The sequence below is a fragment of the Boleophthalmus pectinirostris genome, unplaced genomic scaffold (genome assembly GCF_026225935.1).
Source record: "Boleophthalmus pectinirostris isolate CB_2022bp ecotype Guang Dong unplaced genomic scaffold, ASM2622593v1 HiC_scaffold_5, whole genome shotgun sequence".
NCBI classification, from domain to species: domain Eukaryota; kingdom Metazoa; phylum Chordata; class Actinopteri; order Gobiiformes; family Gobiidae; genus Boleophthalmus; species Boleophthalmus pectinirostris.
Genome location: NW_026571404.1, coordinates 37076475 through 37098978, shown reverse-complemented (window position 1 = coordinate 37098978; position 22504 = coordinate 37076475). Strand labels below are relative to the sequence as shown.

At 38.4% G+C, this 22504-nt stretch overlaps 1 protein-coding gene across 1 annotated transcript; it reads right to left on the bottom strand.

Moving 5' to 3' along the window:
- Positions 1 to 2937: 2937 nt before the first annotated feature.
- Positions 2938 to 21532, bottom strand: LOC110154516 (ankyrin repeat domain-containing protein 1). The gene is made up of 9 exons (XM_020918509.2): positions 21327 to 21532; positions 11932 to 12114; positions 9974 to 10102; positions 9700 to 9807; positions 9448 to 9546; positions 8589 to 8687; positions 7424 to 7522; positions 6917 to 7015; positions 2938 to 5554 (listed from the first exon to the last, which is right to left on the bottom strand). Exons 1-9 carry the CDS (start codon positions 21351 to 21353, stop codon positions 5462 to 5464), a joined length of 936 nt encoding a protein of 311 aa, XP_020774168.1. The 5' UTR covers positions 21354 to 21532; the 3' UTR covers positions 2938 to 5461.
- Between the last annotated feature and the right edge of the window lie 972 nt (positions 21533 to 22504).

Below are 22504 nucleotides of genomic sequence, written 5' to 3'. Positions count from 1 at the left end.
TAGAGGCGTCATGGCGTTTTTTGATGCTTTGGTGTGAACGGCCCTTGACACAGTTCTTTCCTTGGAATTCTCTCTTTTATTTATAACTTGCACCATGACAGAGAATCATGTGTCTGGGATCGTGTCAGGCAGCTGAGTCTGGTCAAGTGGTAACGGAGGGAAACAGGGGCAGATTTTTGACATTCAAATGTCTCTTATTCAGAAACTAGAGGGACTATTGAAATAAGTAAAGTATCAGAATGTAGGAAAGAGTTACACTCCAACAGGGTCAAGTTAAACCTGTGATATTCTTTCAAGTTGTTGACAAAAAATTGAAAAACTCATGTCAGTAACAGAGGGAATGAAATATGCAGCACTTTTTGGTGATAACTCTTGGTTCTCACTTCCATATCCTTAACAAACTGGTTTGAATATTTGCTTCATATAGTTTTCTACCATATGGTACAAGATTAGGTTGAAAAACCTCTTACTTTTTGACTCATGAGATTTTTGATTAAGAAAGGTCATGGTAACAGAGGAAAAAGTAACGGAGGGAAAATTGTGCAAACAAGTAGAAGGTGCAGGATTTTACATCATTTGTCAGTTTTTTTCTTCTGAATACTTTAATATTACTTCAAAATGAAAGGAAACTATTTCTATAAAATATGTCAGTCCTTCCAAGCAAATTTTTATCATTTTAAATAACTTTTTTTTTTTTGAAAAATCAAGTACCTTCATCAACAGTTCAAAGACTGAATAACACAAGATATGATGAAATACATCCATTTATTTCACAGGTGTCAAACATAAGGCCCGGGGGCCAGATCCGGCCCTCCAAGACCTTTAATGTGGCCCTCGGCTGATTTTCTACTAAAATATTTTAATTATATTTTCTATTAAAATATTGGTAATTTTCTGTGGTGTTTATCACAGCAGCGTCTCCAGCGTCTCTGTACGTGGCTCCTCCCACCAGAGCAGCACAAATGAAGACTTGTCTCTTTCCAAACGCTCTTAAAGGACGATCGTTTTGACTGTTGACTGTGACACCCTCATCAGAAAAATGTCCAACATGAGAAAAGTGGAGCCGAGTGCAGGATTTTCCAAGAAAAATTTATTTATTCCTATTTACATACAAGTTCATGTTAAAACATTGTGCTGAAATTGTATTTTTCTTAAAGTTTCAGGTTGTTCATAATATTATAATTAGGGGTGTCAAATTATCGCGTTAATTGCGATTAATTAATTACTGTCATATTTAGCGCGTTATGTTTTTTAATCGCTTTAATCTCATTTTTAATCTCTAACTTTAGTGTTTCTGTATGCGAGTTGCTTTATTATAAAACCTGTTTTTATGTGTTGTTGGGACAATAACACACACACACACACAAAAACCACATTTATACATTTTTTTATTTCGGTAATTCCTCTCATTGCCGGAAACCCACACAAAACGCGCGCAGTAAGAGCGATGTAAACGTCATGTTAACACTGGCGGTGTCAGTCGCACAGTGGACGAGGTCGAAGAGCCAGTAGAACAGAGCAGCAGTGCACAGGTAAAAACACATTCGTGTCTTGGAAATTCTTCTCCCGACGTGAAATATAAAAGAAAATAACTAATATAATATCGCCTACAACTTAAATGTCACTGGTGAAAACAACCTGCATAGACTCATGATGTCTGCACTACTGTCCTATAGTGACCTGCCACATGAGGGGACACGCACACAAACACACACACAAACACAAACACACACAAACACAAACACACACAAACACACACCTTCATCATCCTCATTAACCTGAGAACCCGCGGACCACGTTTCCTTCCGTAGTTACTGCGTGGACACCGACGTGTTCCCGTGAGCCGCATGTGGATCGTGTTTTCTCGCGTACACGGCGTAAACCACGCTTCCTCCTGTGAGCCTCTAAACCAGAACTAACACCAAGACTTAAACCAGGACTAAACCAGGTCTAAACCAGAACTAAAACTAGAACTAAAACCAGAACTAAACCAGGACTAAACCAGAACTAAAACCAGGATTAATCCATTCCAGGACTAAACTAGGACTAAAGTAGGACTAAAGCAGGTCTAAACCAGGACTAAAACCAGGACTAAAACCAGTGATCTCATATATAAAGCATTTCTCTATCGATAATATTTTTAATATGGTTAAGGAAAGACTGGACTTTTTATTGTCTTTAAGTAGACAAAAGTTATTATGTTCAGATTTCCTCGTCTTTGCTACTTTACAGCAAACAGTTTCTTATTCATGGAGACTTGGGCTCAACAGCCAATTTGGAGAGATTTGTTAAACAATAAATGACTTTATAAAGTCACTTTTTTGGTTCTATATGAGTCTTTTGATCTGCCACAATAATGTAATAATGAATTTAAATGAAAATACCTCAAATTGAAGACTTTTCTCAGCAATTTTTAGGTGAGATTAAAATGAGATTAATTAGATTAATTAATTACAGATCATAATTAATTAATCTCTCAATTTTTTTAATCGCATGACAGCACTAATTATAATATTTTGTAAAAGAAAGAGTTCATCAAGTAAGAAAGATTTCTGTAATAGATTTGTGTTTCTCTGCACAAATATTTGAACTTATTGTTATTTTTGAGTTTTCTGATCCGGCTCCTTTGGGATCAAAGTAGGTTGGATACGGCCCCTGGACCAAAATGAGTTTGACCCCCCTGATTTACATGAATCTATAACTTCAAGTCATGTATGTACCTCATGTGTCTGGATTGACTTATAATGCTGTAATTATTTTTTGTCCATCTTTAATATACGACATCCAGAAGTTATTGTAACCATTTCTTCTTTCTTTTTAATATATTCTAAATAAATATGCATAAGTCATGAAAACTGGTTTAAATTGAATTTATTGTAGCAATCCATTGAATACAATAAACAATGACATTTAAACAATACAAGTAGAAATGATCGATTGGAAGATATACAAATTCAATTGAAATATCCACCATTTTAAACATGCTCTAAACCCACAAATCATCAGTTGCTTCTTTTTCCCTTTTTTTAACGGCTTGAACTTTTAGCTCTGCCTTCTCAGTCTCTACTGTGATATTAAACTCTGACCCCTTTCTTTCCTCGGAATTCTCTATTTTCTCCCGAATGTTTATAACTTGCACCATAACAGAGAATCACGGGTCTGGGATCGTGTCAGGCAGCTGGATTCCCATGAAAAAGAGATCCTGCCATTAACTTCTAACTTTTTTTGTGGAGGGTATTTTTTGTTTCATGTCACACTGTGGAACATTCCAAGCAGAACAGTGACATATCCACAGAAACAAGCAGGTGCCGGACCCCCAACCAAAAAGTTACGTAGTGCACCACCAGCCAGAAAAACCAGAAGGTCACGTATAGTCTGAGGAAAGGACGTGCTTCCGGCTCAACTCTGTAACTGCTGCAGCGAGCCTCCATATTTTGGTCTTAAAACGTTCGTATTAACCCGCTCTACATGATCCTGTGGTTTATATTTTGCAGTTTTATCTGTAAATAAATCCCTATTTCTGATCTGGAACTCGGCTCCAAATTCTCCACATAACTGCCAACGTTCTTGAGCTTCATTTGACTGAAGCTGGACGCAGTGGATGACGTCACACTCCCTTAGTCCACTTCTTTCTACAGTCTGTGGACGAGATACGAGACTGTGTCCACGAGAACGAGACAAGAAGAGATTTTTACACAATATATAACCTAATATACTGTATAAATATTTAGATGATTGGTTCACTTTCATTTTTGGGATTTTACATTTTTTGATGTATTTGACGGAATATTTTTGTTGTCATCCCAGTATGGCCGTTCGTAACTAAAAGAGATGGAACTCAGCAACACGTAACTCTTTTTGTCCAATCCAAATGTAAAAACAGTGGAAAAATGTCACAAGATCATTTTTCTCACATGTCCACAATCTTGAGACACTTTTGTCTCACAAGATCTCAGATATTGTCTCATCTCTATTTATTATAAATCGACACAACCCATTTGTGTTTGTCAGTGTTTGGTGTTTAACAGCAAAGCCAACAAGCTCATCTTTTAGTTTGAACTGTTGTTTCTTCTATATATAGACTTTTAAAAGCAGTTAAAGATACAGTAAGTCACTTTCTGAAGGTGGTGCGTCACCTGCTTGATTCCATGGAAACAGACATTTTAAAACCATATTGGGGAACATACAGCTAAAAGAACAACATTTCCATGGAAACAAATCAGGTTTGTGGAGATGCAAGCCAGCTCAAAGTAAGTACGCTGGATTCTCATGCTTCTACTTGAGTCTTTTTAGGTAAATGTTACATACTGTATCTTTAAAATCATGAGTAAATAATTTGGCTTGACTTTTTAAAGAAAAGAAACATTCAGAATACAACTTGCTTTGTCCTTTCTTTCATTTCTTAACATATAAGAACAACGCACGGTCATCAAATAAAACATTGGTAATGAAACACATGACATTGCCCTGTAAATGTATAAGTCTATCATTGACGAATAAACAAAATAAATTAAAATCTAAGAAAAAAAAAAAAATCCATGGAATCACTTAATCCAACCTGTGAGGGCATCTGACAATGTGTCAAGCAACACCGCTGACTAATCTCAGCTTCAAATAAATAAAGAAAAGGTTCATTATCCAGCAACGTGTACCAGAATTAAGATGGATCTGTGCTTAGAAAAATCAACTTCTCTGAGGTCTGGTCTGGTCCTTTGTGTGATAAGATTTCAGCAAATACAGACAGAACACAGCCTTTCTATAAATGCCTAGAAAAAGATCTAAATATTGATTCAGTCTTTTATGTTCTCAGCCCTGATAATACACACATGTTCTAAATCAGGGCTTCTTTAACAATTTTAACCCTGGGGCCTGACTTTTTTCTGTAAAAAGTAACTTGGGGCCCAGTCTCATATTAAATTTATTAAACTCTTGGGTGGCCCTTAGGTTAAGAATCACTGTTATTGCCATTTCCCCAGATATTAAAGTTGGGGTTAAAGTTGGGCTGCAATATTCAATGACAATTCTGACAATTTTAAAAAAATGTTTTGACACAATTCTTTCAAACTAAAATGTGCATGCCTTAATCCGTTAGTCATTAAACATGTGTCAAAATACAACCTCCATAAAGCAGATCACTGGAGTTCCCACGTCCTCACACTGACGCGAACGAACTCGAACACGTGAAATTGTCGGTCGTTTCTCCCGTTTATGAATCAAAACTGTTTTCTACGCACTGTTTGACTCCACTTTGCTGTCGGCTTCACCTACAGCGACAGATCTAACCCCGCTGAACAAAAAAAAAAGGTCTGGTAAAAGTGTCTCTGGTCAGATAAAAGTGGCTCACCCGACTCTGCGGCGCTCGAGAGCACAACAGAACGGACCCGAGGCTTCAGAAAGACGTGTTGATTCTGTGTGATTGTGAGGAGGCCCCGCACGCTCCAGCTCCGGCTCTGATCCTGGCTCAGATCCAGGCGCTGGGCTTCTCTTCGTTGCATAAAAGGCTCTTGGCTCCATTCTGCCAAGAGTAAAGCGTCTCCAGTGGAGTTTTTCCGTCCTGCGGGATCACAACAGCTCAGTCAGTACACGGATCACAACACTGAGGTGAGCTTAACTATGTCATTGTACAATCTGAAAACCTCCAACTGATACTTTGCTGTGACATTGTGCTGGGGGTGTTGTGCATGTAGTTACCATGGAGACACAATGCTCAGATTAGCATAAGGGCCCGGTCAAGCAGAAGTAAACAACAAGGCCAAAAATTCAAGTTCATGCATCTGATATAAAAATGTATTGAACAGATACATATGTACTCTAGTTTATGAAACTGTTGACCTTTTTTCTGTACCATTTTTGGTTCTAAAGTTACATTTTAAACAGACCATGTATGAAACACGGAACAAAAATTATTTCCCAAATTTCAAAGACCTGAAAATCATGTCAATAAATGGATGAATTTCATCATATCTTGTGTTATTCCATCTTTGAACTGTTGATGAAGGTACATGATTTAAAAAAAAAAAAAGGTATTTAAAATGATAAAAATTTGCTTGGAAGGACTGACATGTTTTATAGAAATAGTTTCCTTTCATTTTGAAGTAATATTTAAGTATTCAGAAGAAAAAAAACTGACAAATGATGTAAAATCCTGCACCTTCTACTTGTTTGCACAATTTTCCCTCCGTTACTTTTCCCTCTGTTACCATGACCTTTCTTAATAAAAAATCTCATGAGTCAAAAAGTCAAAGGTTTTTCAACCTAATCTTGTACCATATGGTAGAAAACTATATGAAGCAAATATTCAAACCAGTTTGTTCAGGATATGGAAGTGAGAACCAAGAGTTATCACTGTTTGGATTTATTGCCCAAAAAGTGCTGCATATTTCATTCCCTCCGTTACCGACATGAGTTTTTAAATTTTTTGTCAACATCTTGAAAGAATATCACAGGTTTAACTTGACCCTGTTGGAGTGTAACTCTTTCCTACATTCTGATACTTTACTTATTTCAACAGTCCCTCTAGTTTCTGAATAAGAGACATTTGAATGTCAAAAATCTGCCTCTGTTTCCCTCCGTTACTGCTTGACCGGACCCATAAGCATTGTCTAAAAAAGTTTAAGATAGTCTGAAAGCTCAAGAAAAAATACAGAATGGATTTTCAATACAGACTGAATGAAATTACAGAAAGGTAAATTCCTAATATTGAACCTGATCATTTCTATTATTGACTAAACCCAAGACCAGGCTGTATTATAACAAAAATCTGCAGCTGAACAATATTCATTTCAGATGCCCTCATCTGTATGAAATAATACTGACCTATAAAATGTAGCGATGTGAAACGCAGCAGTGTTTAACCACAGACTATGACACGTGACGTCACATTAAAGCCTCCAGCTTGGAGCATTCAGACACTTACGCTGTTTTTGGTGTTGAGACTGGCTCCGTACATCATGAGCAGTTTGATCATTTTAAACCTGTTGATCCTCACGGCGTCGTGCATGGGCGTGTCTCCATCCTGCACACAACACACACATGACATCTAAACTTCATCATCATCATCATCATCATCATTATGTCACCAAACAAATGAAAATGACTTGAATGCAGAATGTATTTTGATTTGAATAGTTTTTCCGAGTTTTGGTTCATTTACAGTATTTGATCTATACTAAAAATCTTGTGAATCAAATGAAAAAGAAAATATTTTTTATTTTAAAAGCAGTTTCCTCATACCTTTATACTATATATTAAAGAATAATATTGTGTAAAAGCTCAGGATTCAGGAGGTTTTCTCTATCCAAGTGAAAACAACTCTAATTAAGTTTGATATTCTTTATCCGACTCATCTTAGCACATATATGTACATATGTATATATTTATATATATTTCTATCTACAGTGAATTGCAGTAGTTGTGTCCTGACCCTGTCTCTGGCGTTGACGTCGGCTCCACAGTGGATGAGATGCTCGGCGCACTCACTGTGTCCAGTCCTGACGGCCACGTGCAGAGGAGAACTGAGCAGCTGGACACAAACACGAGGACAAACACTCAGATACACTCATAGATATTTCTACTTTTAGTCTGTGAAAATATGCAAATTATTAAAGGAACACAACACCTGTTAAATATCAAAAAGTATAAATCTTAGTCTCACAATATTTATAATATTAATGTTACTTAACCTAAATGTGACTTTATTCCCCTGTACTCTTCATGCAGTGTACTTTACTCAACCTTTAATGGCATTCAGTATTACATGTTATTTCATAGTAACTGATACTGATTTTTTTTGTAGAAGAAAAAACTCTGCTAGTACAAAGTTGACTACAAGTTTATAACACAGATTAATTGATGTGCACTGTCCCATAAAATCTGTATAAACTGCCTGTGTGTGTGTTTGTGTTTGTGTGTGTGTGTGTGTGTGTTTGTGTGTGTTTGTGTGTGTGTGTTGTTGTGTGTGTGTGTTGTGTGTGTGTGTGTGTGTGTGTGTGTGTTGTGTGTTGTGTGTGTGTGTGTGTGTGTGTGTGTGTGTGTGTGTGTGTGTGTGTGTGTGTGTGTGTGTGTGTGTGTGTGTGTGTGTGTGTGTGTGTGTGTGTGTGTGTGTGTGTGTGTGTGTGTGTGTGTGTGTGTGTGTGTGTGTGTGTGTGTGTGTTTGTGTGTGTGTGTGTGTGTGTGTGTGTTGTGTGTGTGTGTGTGTGTTGTGTGTGTGTGTGTGTGTGTGTGTGTGTGTGTGTGTGTGTGTGTGTGTGTGTGTGTGTGTGTGTGTGTGTGTGTGTGTGTGTGTGTGTGTGTGTGTGTGTGTGTGTGTGTGTGTGTGTTTGTGTGTGTGTGTGTGTGTGTGTGTGTGTTGTGTGTGTGTGTGTGTGTTGTGTGTGTGTGTGTGTGTTGTGTGTGTGTGTGTGTGTGTTTGTGTGTGTGTGTGTGTGTGTGTGTGTGTGTGTGTGTGTGTGTGTGTGTGTGTGTGTGTGTGTGTGTGTGTGTGTGTGTGTGTGTGTGTGTGTGTGTGTGTGTGTGTGTGTGTGTGTGTGTGTGTGTGTTATAGGGGCCAGTATGGTGCTTGTGTCCAGTGAGTGTTCTCCTGGTGGTACCTTGTCTCTGGAGGTGAACTTGGCGCCCTGGTCGAGGAGGAGCTGCAGAGCGGGGAGACTGCCCCCTCTGCACGCCCAGTGCACGGCCGTGGCATCCAGCTGAGAGCAGAAACACTAAGTCATACATAGGGGCAGCAGTAGCTCAGTTGGTAGAGCGTGTGTCCACTGATCTGAAGGTTAGTGGTTCAAATCCCACTCTTGACATAAACATCATTGGGTGAGCGGTCAGATCCACTGACCCACAGGTTGGCTGGTGTGATTCCAGCTCCCACAGATGAAGGCTGTCGTTGTGTCCTTGGGCAAGACACTTAACCCACCTTGCCCCTAGTGTCTGTGTACACTGGTGTGTGAATGGGTGAGTGGTTCCTTGTTGTAAAGTGCCTGGAAGGTGGAAAAGTGCTATAGAAAAATGTGACCATTTACTCCGTCCTGTGAACAGATTTAGTCAATAAAGTAGATCCAACTAAATGTATTTATGGAAGAGAAAACATTTGAGTTGATTTATTTGGTTGAAATCTTGCACAGTGAGGCTCCAAGTTTGTATTTTGTTCTTTAAAATATATTTGGACACTTATATTTAACATTGTTTAACTTAAAAGTATGTGCCTTGTTTGAGTTGTTGCTTGATAATGATCAGCCTTTGGCGCCCCCTTCTGGCACCAGTAAACTCAACTATATAAAAACATGTAATAGTCCAATGAGATTCATTTGGTCTTTAGATATTTTATGTTATTAGTTTCTTTTTTCACACCTAGAGTTTTAGAGCAGTCGAAACTGTCAGGTATGAAACAAAACTCTAGGTCTGAAAAGGAAACTAATAACATATAAAAACACGGCTGTTTCAGATTGACACTAGTACCTTGTCTGTGTTCTCCAGAGCAGCCCCGGCGTCCAGCAGCCTCTTCATGACCTCTGTGTGACCTTTGAAGGAGGCTTTGTGCAGAGCGCTTCTTTGGAACTAAGAGGAACAAAAGGCGTCACAGGTTTTTCACACTGTATATTAAAGGTGCATTGTGTAAACTTTGTCTGGAATGTTTCACGGTATTGTATTAAACCTTTCAATCTGCACGGAGACCAAACCTGACCAAGTTACAGGTCAGTGTAAACTCACATTGTCAGTGACGTTCGGGTCTCCTCCATCAGACAGGTACTTCTCCACGACGGGCAGTTTGTTCTCCATGGCTGCGTTCAGAAACATGTCTTCATCCACATACACGGGCTGCAAGAAGAAAACAGACTCCGGTCAAATCTAGATTTTACTGATGACAACTGTAATCCTAAATTCCAGGTAGAGCAATGACGTATCCATAGAAACAAGCAGGTGACGGAGCATTGTCAGTCAAAAAGGCAAATCTTTAATACTGTAGCAGTAGTAGAGTTCTGACCAGAGTCTCGGCGGCGGGCTGTGGCCTCTTCTTGGTGGGGGCCTTCCTCTCCCTCCTCCTCTTCCTCAGCTGTAGAATGTTGAACAGGTCGTCCACAGTGTCCAGCCTGAGCCGACCCGTTTTATCAGTCTGACGGAATAGAGACACAAGAGGTTAAAACCAGACGCCGGGCCGTGATAGACCGAAACTTAACCCACTTAAATCCACTTAAAGCTTGTCTATTGCTAAAAATATACTGTAATTAACAAAAGAAATAGAAAAGTAGATATTTAATGTTGCGTTGTGTAACTTTTCTACATCGCCAACTGATTTTCTCCACAGAGACATTATTGTTTTTTCTGGAATGCTCCACAGTATGAGACAAACCAGTTTTTAATGTTGTTCCAAGGTGTTTTTGAGCAGTAAAATAAAAAGCATAATAAGAAAGCAGTGATATTTGCATGAATAAAAGTGAAAGGTACATTGTGCACTTTTCTAAATCCTAAAAAAAACACGTATTTGAGATCATGGATCATTAGACAGCAACACAAAAAATTGTGTAATAATCCTGTTTTTAAAGGTCCTGTATTACACCGAATAGACTTGTGTGAACTTTTAGACATGTTAGAATGTTGTTTCCTCCTCAAAAACAGACTTGGAGTTGTGTTTTGTTTCATTCACACATTAGTCTGTCTACATTTCTAAAGCTCAAGATGCTCTGTTCCACCTCGTGATGTCATTTACTGGAAGCTTTTACTGTCAACTGGTCTCAATTGGTCTTGTCAACCAGTCTTTATTATAGTTTTGGTCTTGTGTTTACTCTCGTTTCAGACTCGAGCATATTTGGACTCAGTCTTGTCTCAGTCTTGATGGTGCTTGTTCTTGGTCTTGTGTTGGACTCGAGGTCTGACACTCGACGAGTGCGATCATATTTCATTATGGTGAGTAAATGTGCAGAGGCTCAATATCACTGCAAAACCAGTAAGAATATGTAACTGTAAATGTTATGAACTTGAAAAAAAACCCCACTTGATTCACTTTGAAGTCGTTTTCTGTGAAATGCTTATGGAAGTGGGATTAAAGGAGGGATTCTCAAAGTGTGGGTCCAAAAAAGGGGCACAGAGTGTTTCAGTGCAGTGCAGTTTGCTTGGCTTATTTTAAGCTTAAATTAACATTAATCAGATAAAATGGAGATAGATTTCTAAAATTCTAATCTAAAATTGATTTGGTCTCAATGGGCCGTGGTCTCAGTCTTGTCTCGGTCTTTTAAAGTCTTGATCTTGTCTCAGTCTTTAAACCTCTTGCTTTTTCTTGGTCTCGGTCTTTAAAAATCTTGGTCTTGTCTCGGTCTTTAAAAGTTTTAACCTTGTATCAGTCTCAACCTATAAAAGTCATGGTCTTGGCTTGATCTTTAAAAGTCTCGGCCTAAGGTCTTTCAAAATCTCGGTCTTGTCTTGGTCTCGGTCTTTAAAAGTCTTGATCTTGTCTCTGTCTCGACCTTTAAAAGTCTTGGTCTTATCTCGGTCTCGGCCCTCAGAGCTCTTGGTCTTGTCCTGGTCTCGGGACCCTGTGGTCTTGGACACGTCTTGGTCTCCTCTAGTGCAGTTTTACTCTTCGGTACTTTTTTACTCTTACTTTTTATTTTTTACAAATGTCTGTTTTACCATTTGTTCAGTTGAGATAATGAAGAAAAAGTCTCTAATATCCGCTGGTGCACCAAGTCAGGCAGTAAATCTAGTGAAGGTGTATGGAGTTTAAAAACACTTTGCGTTACAGGATGAAATAAAAATGAAATAAAAATGTGCACAGCTTTGGATAAAAGATTTTAAAACGGCATTGATTAGTTTGTCAAATTTAAAATCACTGTCAAATGGAGAAAAACAGTCGGTGGAAGAAACAACATTATGACCTGGATAAAAAATGTTGAAATATCGTCTCTTTAAAACATATTTTGTATTCTGATCAGATGTGGTTCTTACATTGAGTGCGGCCACGCTGACCTCCTCCTGCTCGCCGCCGCTGTCACTCTCCTCGCACAGAGCCCCGCCCATCAGGGGACCGTGCGACTTCCGATCATCCTGCTTCTCTTGATTGACGGCCGCCTCGTACACGCCTCCCGGGAAGTTCTCCGCCTCCTTGCCCTCTGACCTCTTCCCGGTCACCTGAGCCGGCGCAGAGAGAGACAGAAGAGCGACAGCCATAAATGAATGTGACCAGCTGAGAAAACGGCGCCGTACATCACCCACATGTGTCTCACCAGTATGTTTACGTTAGATATGGATACTTTGGCGTGTGATCTTTACAGCACAGGGTGACCAGATCTTCAACATCAAGAAAATTGTTCTGCACTTGACCCATTCATGACTTATTCACGATAACATGAGTCAGTAAAGTCATATTTTCGTTGGCAGGTGTCAAATTGGTCAAAAAAAGGGACACCAGGGACATTTTTCGTATAAAACTGAAACAAATCACTGGTTTTACATAAATCTGCTGGGACAGGGGACACAGGACTCAAACCTGGGACTGTCCCGAGTAAATAGAGATGTCTGGTCACCCTAATAATGCGTATTTCTATTGGTGGAATGTTCAGTTTCCGTGACACAATGCAAACGTTAACACGCACAGACAAAAAAGTTCTAAGATGGTCTGAAAACTCAAGAAAAAATACAAAACGGATTTAAACAGAACATTTTCAGGAGCAGAATCATGAGAGTTTTATGTGTGAGTGACTTTAAAACTACAAGTCAGCTCTCCTTTTGTAGTTCCAGTTAAGCCAGTTCTGTCCCAGTTTTTGATTTTGAAAATCTGATCACCCTAAGCTGGTTGTAACTGTTGATCTGCCGAACATAACGGAACGCTACAATGAAGTCTGAAGACAAATTAGAATACACAAATGAATAAACAATTTATAAAAGGAAAAAAAAAAAGAATAAAAGACATCTAGATGAAGAAAACCAGGCCATTTTCTCAGTTTTAACAGATTTTATCAGAACCAACAGAGCCCAAAAGAAGTCGTCATCTGCATGTTTCCAAAAGTCTGGCCGTTTTGAGACTTAAGAGTGAAAAGAGCCTATTAGGACGGCCCCAATGCATAAACTGCAAGAAGAAATATATAAGGAAGTAAAAATTACTTAAATTAAGAACATTTGACTTGATGTGAGTAAATTCAACTTGACAAGTCAGATGATCTACCAGTGGAATAAGTGTGTTCTTCTTAATTCAAGCAATATTGGATTTTTTTGTCTTATTTGAAGAGCAAAGAGTTGTTGTTTATCTTAAGTGAAGCAAGATGTGTTTTCATATTTTAACTACAAAAAGTCTTGTCCCATTGGTGGATCATTTTATTTATCAAGTGAAAGATATGTTCTTAATTCAAGTCATTTTAACTTGACTAGAGTTGAGTTTTTGCACCACAGCACTTTTCTTTTTTTAATATTTATTGTGCATTATGTATTTATAGAAACAGCACATGATGAAGAGCATAATCATTCGATGAAATAAATGACAGATCAAATGCACCAACTACACAGCAAAAACTGAAGGGATAAAATGTCAGGGTGAAATATTTGAGTTGTTTTTAACACAAAAGGCAGAGTTAATCTGGTTGAAGTTAATTCAACTTCTCTTAGTGTTAATTCAACTTCCCTTAGTGTTAATTTGGCTTCTCCTGCCCACCACTTCAAACTCCTGCGAGAGAAGAACAGTTTGAACCAGTTTTGTTCATAATTTCATCTTAATTAAACTAAAATAAAGTGTAAAACTAAAACACCTCTGTGTGTTGTTTAGATAAATCAGAATAACTCTGCAAGTGTTATCTGTTTACTCTCAAAATATTAATATAACTCTTGATTTTGGGGTTAAACAGGCACTTTGGTCCAGTGTTACTTGATTAACATTTCCAAAAAACGTTAAATTAACTCTAGAACAGATTGGACTCATATAAACCCTGAGAAAATGTTCAAACTGATTCTGTGAGACTCAATTTTAACTTAATAATAATTTTATAAATATTATACCACTATCCTTTTCATTTTCAAACAGTCCAGAGCATTTCCAATTTTTTAAAAAGAATGTATTTACTAAGACAATATCTTAACTGTTCTAAAGTCACCGTCTCAGATCTGAAATTCTTCCGCATTTGGACAGAAGCGGCATCATTCCCAACTCATTTTGACATTATAGTTTTTCCAGCCAGCATCAGGAGAAATTGGATGACATCTCTGAGAGCTTTCAGATTTACAAGTAGCCCCAGAAGACAAAGCAGTGGACTGGGAGATGAGGTCCGCCCACAACAGAGACACACTACATCCCAGATCGACTTTATCATCTGACACTCCCATAAAACAATCAAATCGAGTCCCCGGTGCACATTTACATTTGTTTTTCACATTTTTAAGAAGTAAAAATCACGTACAGCCCCTTTAAAAGCTTGATTGTGGTTAAAGCAATGATTCCGATTTAGATTTAGTTGAAACTGCGTTGTATGATTGTGGTCACTAGATGGCGGTGGTGCACACTGTTTTATTCTCCTGAACAGCCCGAGTTTGGCTCCGGTTCATGTGTGGACTTCAAAACTCACAAAGGGAAACCACCAATGTGAATAAAAAGTTATTGTTTTGATCCCAAATATGATGCCCTTGTTATTGGAAAATGACAAAAAAAGTGAATTCAAATAACATAATTACAAACAAATAAAAATAAATACTCTTTAAAACTGAAAATGACACCATGAAGTTATGACTGTGGCGCCCTGATGGAGGGTCCGCCACCTGCTTCTCTTCGTAGAGATGTTGCCTGAAATGTCCCACAGTATGGCATTACATGTTTTTATCTCTACGGAGACAGCGGGCGACGCCACAGTGCCAAGTTACATATCAGATTTGCGGAGAGGCGAGCAAACTCATACTAAGAGTTCTGCACGTTTTTAAGTAAATACAAACTCGTGCTCTTGAGGAAATGCAAGATAACCTTTTAGATGGGGGTCTGTCGCCTTCTTGTTTCCATGGAGATGTCATTACTCTGTTTAGAATGTTCCACAGTATGGCATTAAACAGCTCTACCTTACATTTATTCAGTTACAGGTGGTTTTACAGCTCAAAAATGCCAAGGAAATCAGGCGTTCTGACTGTGAGCGGGGTCGCCTCTCCACAGATCTGACCTGTGACTTGCTCTGGTTTGGTCTCAGTGAAGATAGAAAGGATTAACGCCATACTGTGAAACATTCCAGACAATTTGACAGATCCTCCACCAGAAAAGTCACACAACGCACCTTCACGTAATCTTTGTGAATATCACGGCAAAAAGTGGAGTGTTAAAATTGACTCTCACGGGATAAATTTGAACATTTTCTCAGGGTTTATATGAGTCCAATCTGTTCTAGAGTTAATTTCACATTTTTTGGAAATGTTAATTAAGTAACACGGGACCATATTTCCTGTTTAACCCCGAAATGAAGAGTTATATTAATGTTTTGAGAGTAAATGGATAACACCTTGTGGGGTTATCCTAATTTAACTAAACAACACACAGAGGTGTTTTATTTTTACACTTTATTTTAGTTAATTTAAGATGAAATTATGAACAAAACTGGTTCAAATTGGTCTTCTCTCACGGGAGTTTGAAGTGGTGGGTGGGAGGAGCCAAATTAACACTAATGGGAGTTGAGAGAACAATAGGAGAACACTAGGGGAACTTCAACCATATCAAGTCAGAAATAACAAATAACCGCAACTTGAACCCTCATTTAACTTTCAAATAAAATATAAAATAACACTTTTTGTGTTAAAAACAACTCTGAGCACTGGAAAAAAACAATATCTAGGTAAGTTAAAATGACTTAAATTAAGAACGTTTGACTTTATTTGAGTCGATTCAACTTGAAAAGCAAAATGATCTACCAAAAAAATAATAAAGAATAATAAATGTGTGTTTTTTTTAAAAATTATTATTATTGTTCAAGCAACATTTTTTTTTTGTTTGTCTTATTTTAAGTGCAAAAAGTTGTTGTTTTTCTTATTTTAAGTGTAACAAGATGCATTTTCATATCTTAAGTACAAAACGTCTTATTCCACTGGCAGATCATTTTACTCAAATCATGATAAATCTTCAACTTTTCAACAATTCAAGTCATCTTAACTTAGCTAGATTGAAACACTGAGTGAAATATTTTACCCTGAAGTTTTAACCCTCCAGTTTTTGCTGTGTACAGTTTAAATAAAAACAGCAAACTCTCCAGTTCGAGCTGAGATGGCGGTGAGGGGGTCTTGACGTTTGACCACGAGCTGCGATGAGGAGCCGTGTGGAGAATGTACACAGACTAACAGCTCCCGCATTAGCACAGCAGGGGCCTGACAGCTGCCTCGTGCCCGATCTGCACGCAGCCTCGCCCATCATTCACTCTCACTGACACTAATCACCAACAAACTCCTGTTTAACAACTCTCCCAAGGCAATAAACCTTAATCTGGTTTTATGAGCACGGATCCTGCCAGCAACACCAAAACACTCCTCTACCACAACGAGAGCTCGGATTAGCGGCTTTATAACGAGACACTGATGATGGAGATAATGAGCGTGTAACCATGTGCTCCACTATCCCCGTTATGATCAGGTTTTTGGACTATCCTGGTTATGTGCGTGTCCGTGTAGACGCAGTGTTCTGGTTTCAGTCTCCCGGAAAAGCGAGTTATCACGGTTATGAGAAACCAGAAGACTCTCACTGGGCGTTTTCTGATTCTGTCCAGGATTCTGAGGCCTGTAGATGCAGTATCCTGATTTCTCACCGCAGAGGTCTTACTGAGCCTGTGTGAACTCAAGTGACAGATCTAGTAAGAGTGTCAACTTCCTCAAAACGACTCAAATTCTACCAAGATATTTAAGTAATAATGTTTATATCTATAACAGAGAAGCCGCAAAGTCTTCAAAGTCTTCAAAAGGTCTTAAATTTCATGTTCCTAAATTAAGGTCTTAAATTATGTTGTCAAGGTCTTAAATTTCATTAGCCTATTTTTTTGTAAACTCATCCGGGCTGCAGTTCAATGATAAATGAAGGGAGGAAAAAAAAGAACAACATGAAATCTTGTACCGGGAATCAACGTCTAATTTGGAGTATGAACAAACAATACTTTGTTTGTCTTGTCAGAATGTTATAAAAGGGCCAAGTCAAGCAGAAGTAAACAGCAAGGCCAAAACTTCAAGTTAATACATCTGATATAAAAATGTATTGAACAGATACATATGTACTCTAGTTTATGAAACTGTTGACCTTTTTCTGTACCATTTTTGGTTCTAAAGTTCCATACATTTTAAACAGACCATGTATGAAACATGGAACAAAAATGATTTCCCAAATTTCAAAGACCTGCAAATCATGTAAATAAATGGATGTATTTCATCATATCTTGTGTTATTCCATTCCAAGTATTCGGAAGAAAAAAGCGACAAATGATGTAAAATCCTGCACCTTCTACTTGTTTGCACAATTTTCCCTCCGTTACTTTTCCCTCCGTTACCATGACCTTTCTTAATCAAAAATCTCATGACTCAAAAAGTAAGAGGTTTTTCCACCTAATCTTGTACCATATGGTAGAAAACTATATGAAGCAAATATTCAAACCAGTTTGTTAAGGATATGGAAGTGAGAACCAAGAGTTATCACTGTTTGGATTTATTGCCCAAAAAGTGCTGCATATTTCATTTCCTCCGTTACCGACATGAGTTTTTAAATTTTTTGTCAACATCTTGAAAGAATATCACAGGTTTAACTTGACCCTGTTGGAGTGTAACTCTTTCCTACATTCTGATACTTTACTTATTTCAATAGTCCCTCTAGTTTCTGAATAAGAGACATTTGAATGTCAAAAATCTGCCCCTGTTTCCCTCCGTTACCACTTGACCCAAATGATTTTTTGGTCATTTTACAAGCAACGCATACTACTATAAATGAGTTCTGAATGAGGTTTTAAAATAAAATTATTTTTTGTGATTTAAAGCAGTGAGTAATGGTCATTATTTGAATTCGTTCTGGTGTTTTTCATCCGCAGAATGGGTGCGATGTTGGTCTTAATTTTTGTTCAAGTGGTCTTAAAACGGTCTTAAATTTGGGGTAGTCAAACCTGGGGATACCTGGTAGAAATAAAATAAAGCTGTGCACCTCTGTGGCTGTTTGTGTTGCTCTTAAACTAAATTTGACACTGTGAGACTGTCGTATTATTATTATTATTATTATTATTATTATTTTCCCTTATGATATTACAGACAGAACAAACAGTAAAAACATTAGATATTTTGATTTGAGTGCGTACATCAAAGTATGAAGGGGTGATGAGACGATAAGAATGGCTTCTGTTTTTCTTATACGAGAGGGCAAGTGTGTGTGTGTGTGTGTGTGTGCGCACGTGTGTGTGTGTGTGTGTGTAGGTAAGTAATAAAACAGAAGAGACGTAAGAGGGTAAGGGTGAGAGGGAAAACAAAAAAATAAGAAACTCCGTCATGTTTTGATTAATAACGCCTTTCACTGAAGCTGTGACAGAGCTCCACAGGCTCATGTTCTTACTTGAATATAAGTAAATATGTGTTTTTTGTTGTTAGAAGCCTGTTAAAAAGCCTGAGTTCACAATCCAGTATACTGTCAGAACCAGGATAAGACTCCAGTGCACTATGTCACTTTTGCTTTTCTCCATGGAGATGTTACTGCTTTGTCTGGAAGGTTCCACAGTATTGCATTAAACATATTCAGTGGATTTATCTTATTACCCTGACCTCCTCCTGCTCTCCTCACTCAGAGCTCCGCCCATCAGGAGACCATGTGACAGGAAGTGACTGTAACATGACTTGTGTGTTCACCTGGGGTCAGCCTTATCATCAGAAGAGCCTCTAGTCAGAAAATCCATGTTTGTTACAAATTGTTACAAATGAAATTGTATTTCAAGTTTTAAATATTTTAAAAAGTGAATATTAAAAGTTATAAATATATTAAACCCTTAAAATACAGCAAAAATGTTTGAGGAAATAATGATTTGTGTGGAAATGGCATCTTAAGTGGAACAGGGTTAAGAATTGTCTGATTTTCAGGCAACAACTTGCAAAATGTTCAGTAATTCGAGCTCTACAACCTTCATTTCAATTTTATGTTAAATCTTTTTCTTTTAATATAGCATTGGTGGGTTTGTAAACCAACTAATTAAGTAATTCTGGCCTTAGCTAATGCTGATGCATGATTATGTGTTTTCCTGTCAATATCTCTAAAAATGTTGATGTTGCAGCCATTTTTAATTGGTAAACATCCAAAAGTTTACTAATTCTTCCCTGATATCCAGGGGTTATTCCCTGTTGCTTTCATCAAATATACATTCAATTGTTCAAGAGAAATGTTGCTGACAAACCAATAGAAGAGGGAGTGATTTTCTGACTAGTGGGTCTTCTGATGATGAGGGTCTAACGTTCACCTACAAGTTCTACTGGATCTACACTTGTTACTCAGTTTCCTTCAGTATCACTCAAGTATCTATCTCTGTTTAACTCTATTTATCTCTCTCTATCTACCTATCTATCTCTCTCTCTCTTGATCTCTCTATCTGTCTCTGTCTGTCTCTCGATCTCTCTATCTATCACTCATTCTATCTCTATCTCCATCTCTCTGTCTATCTATCTCTCTTTCTGTCTCTCTCAATCTCTCTAACTCTCGATCTCTCTCTCTATATATATATATCTAGCTTTATCACTCTCTGTCTCTCTTTCTCTCTACCTATTTCTCTATCTCTACAGCCCTACATCTCTCTCTCTCTCTCTTTCTCTCTCTGTCCATCCATCTGAGTCTGAGTTCCAGTGAAGTGTGGGTTATTGTCAGGGTCTCTGCTCAGTGCCAGGGTCACACCTGACACGTCACAAGAATGTTTGGTTCTTATAATGGGCTGTGCAGGTTCACTGTCGTCAGGATTGATTCTCTCCATATTTGGTGTAAGATTCTACTGTAGCCACAGCTGCCCTGGGGCACAGGCCTGTCACGGTTATTACAATATCATCTTATCGTTCACTATATGGTGCTCACTATTTATTTTGTTTACAATTTCTTTACAATAGTGAGGCGATTTTTTGCCTTTTTTATGTAATAAGGTGAGAGACGAACTGCAGAAGGTCGAATAAATAACTTCTATGGCTAAGTATTGGTTCAAACTAAGCAAAGTGGGTGAAGTGTGACGCCCAAGGACACAACAACAGAACTTGGTGAACAAGCGCTCTAACCACATTCACCCTCATTTATTTATGCTTATATTTGTATTCTTAATCCTACTTGAACACTGTTGTTAATTCACTGTGCATCTAGAAATGTAAAGATGTTAGAGGTGAATCGGTTCATGTATTCATGTCGAACTGTTTCAATTCGTGTGTGTTTACTTTCTGCCACTACATGTGCAGCTACATGGAAGACTCGGCTCATCCGTGATTGGGGGGGCAGTGTTTCCCGCAGTACTTTATAGTTATAGTTGGACAAGTTGTTTTTTTCTGGCCAGAAATCTGAAGAAATCTGAAGACTGAGTAAAACTTCCTGCTGGAACTGTTAGTGCTGCGCTTTACGTTTTGAAAGGATTTTAAGTTTTTTATAACATTTCATACATTTGTTTATTTGCTTATTTGAGAATATTTTATTTAACTTATTAGTATTACGAAGCAGCACTTTGCATTTATTTTCCCGTTTGTATAATGTTAAAATAAATTGTTGGTTTAAATGGTTTTGCCTTTTGTTCCCATACTTTACTGAAAATGAACCGAACCGTGACCTCAAAACCGAAGTACGTACCAAACTGATTTTTGTACCGTTTGTACCCTAATAGATGTATATATATATATATATATATATAAAATTGTTATCAAAAGTCTTATACCTTATAAGTGCGTCAAAAGGTTAGAGTAACTCTAAATTTGGATTAAACCAAATTCACAACCCACAAAAATGTTGCGTTGTTCCACCTTCAAGGCTCAAAGCGCTTCACACAGTCACACACCAGTCTACACAGACACTGGGGGCAAGGTGAGTTAAGTGTCTTGCCCAAGGACAAAATGACAACATTCATCCGTGGGAGCTGGACCTTCTACTCAAGTGGCTCTTACCAACTGAGCTACTGTCGCCCATTAATCATGATTATTAAGTGTAAGAAGAGATCTTGTTTAAATTTTATATGTACTTGATGAACCAAATTAAACTATCCATCATTTTATGTCATGCAGTAAATTATAAATAAAATATTAAAGCAAACTTGAGCTGACGCCGCTTCAACCAGGAATAAACAGATCTGCTCTAAATAAAGACAATGACATGTGCCCGTCCAACTGCCCGTCCGCTCCAGATGCTCTTTCATTCTCTCGTGTCTTACCAGCTCTTCCACGCTGTGCAGTCCCATCGTCCCAGGCGCCGGATGCTCTCTGTCTTTCTTTCTTTCTTTTTCGGTTCCTTTGCCAAGGCTCTGCCCGCTGTCTCTATCCTCTCCCTCGTCCCCTGAGTCTGCGTCTGCTCCACTAACGTGAGCGAGCCTCTTTATATCCACGTCACACCTCCGGGAGTATGACTGCTGCTGGCTCATGTTACTGTCCCGGCGTCCCCCCTCTCCCCCCCTCTCCCCCGTCCCGTCCCTGGCGAGCTGGCATGAGGGTGGTGGGGGGGCGCCGGAGGTTCGCATGTCACCCGGGCAGAGATGTCATGCAGGTATGCGGTGCCACTCTTATGTCACGGTGTGTCAAAGTGAGTGGTCCCTGCGGTATGGTGTGGCATGACGGCCAGATATGCTGTTTACGGTCTGCCGGGGGTTTCGGATGCATCTCGGCGAACTGTACGTTATATTGACGTCCGCGCGGCATGACAGTTTTACACGGCAGGTTTACGGTGTCAGGAGTGTACGGACTTGTTTTGCTCGGCAGCGTTCAGTCATATTACCGAAAACTATCAAAGGATTATATAGGTCACTGTTTTCTGATCTATGTTATGTTGTTTTCTCATCAAAAACAGACCTGGACTTGTGTTTTGTTTCATTCGCACACATTTAACACACAAACCCTGCAGATTTAGGCTGTGTTCTGCTCAGAAAACACTGTTCCACCTTTGATGTCATGTGGTAGTGGAGTGCGTGACATGGAGTGTGATTTAAACTCCATACATCTTCACTTGAATCATCTGGATGATTTCAACTCTGGAATTGCCGATCTCTACTGAACTAAAGGTAAAAACTACTTGAAACCTACTACTTCATGACATCACAAGGTGGAACTGAGCATTTTGAGCTTTAGAGATGTAGACAGACTAATAGTAAAGGGTTATTCAAACATTTGTGACTGAAGCAACGCAACTCCAGGTCTGTTTCTGAGGAGGTAACAACATTAGAACTAGGGATGAACATTCGATTAAATTTTCTTAATCGATCGTCGGGAGAATCAACGATCGATTATCGATTAATCATTAACCTTTTTATATCAAAATGATCATCATTATTATTACTATCTGCACTACTAATCTGCATAAATAAATTCAACTTTACAACATATAAACCATAATCACTCT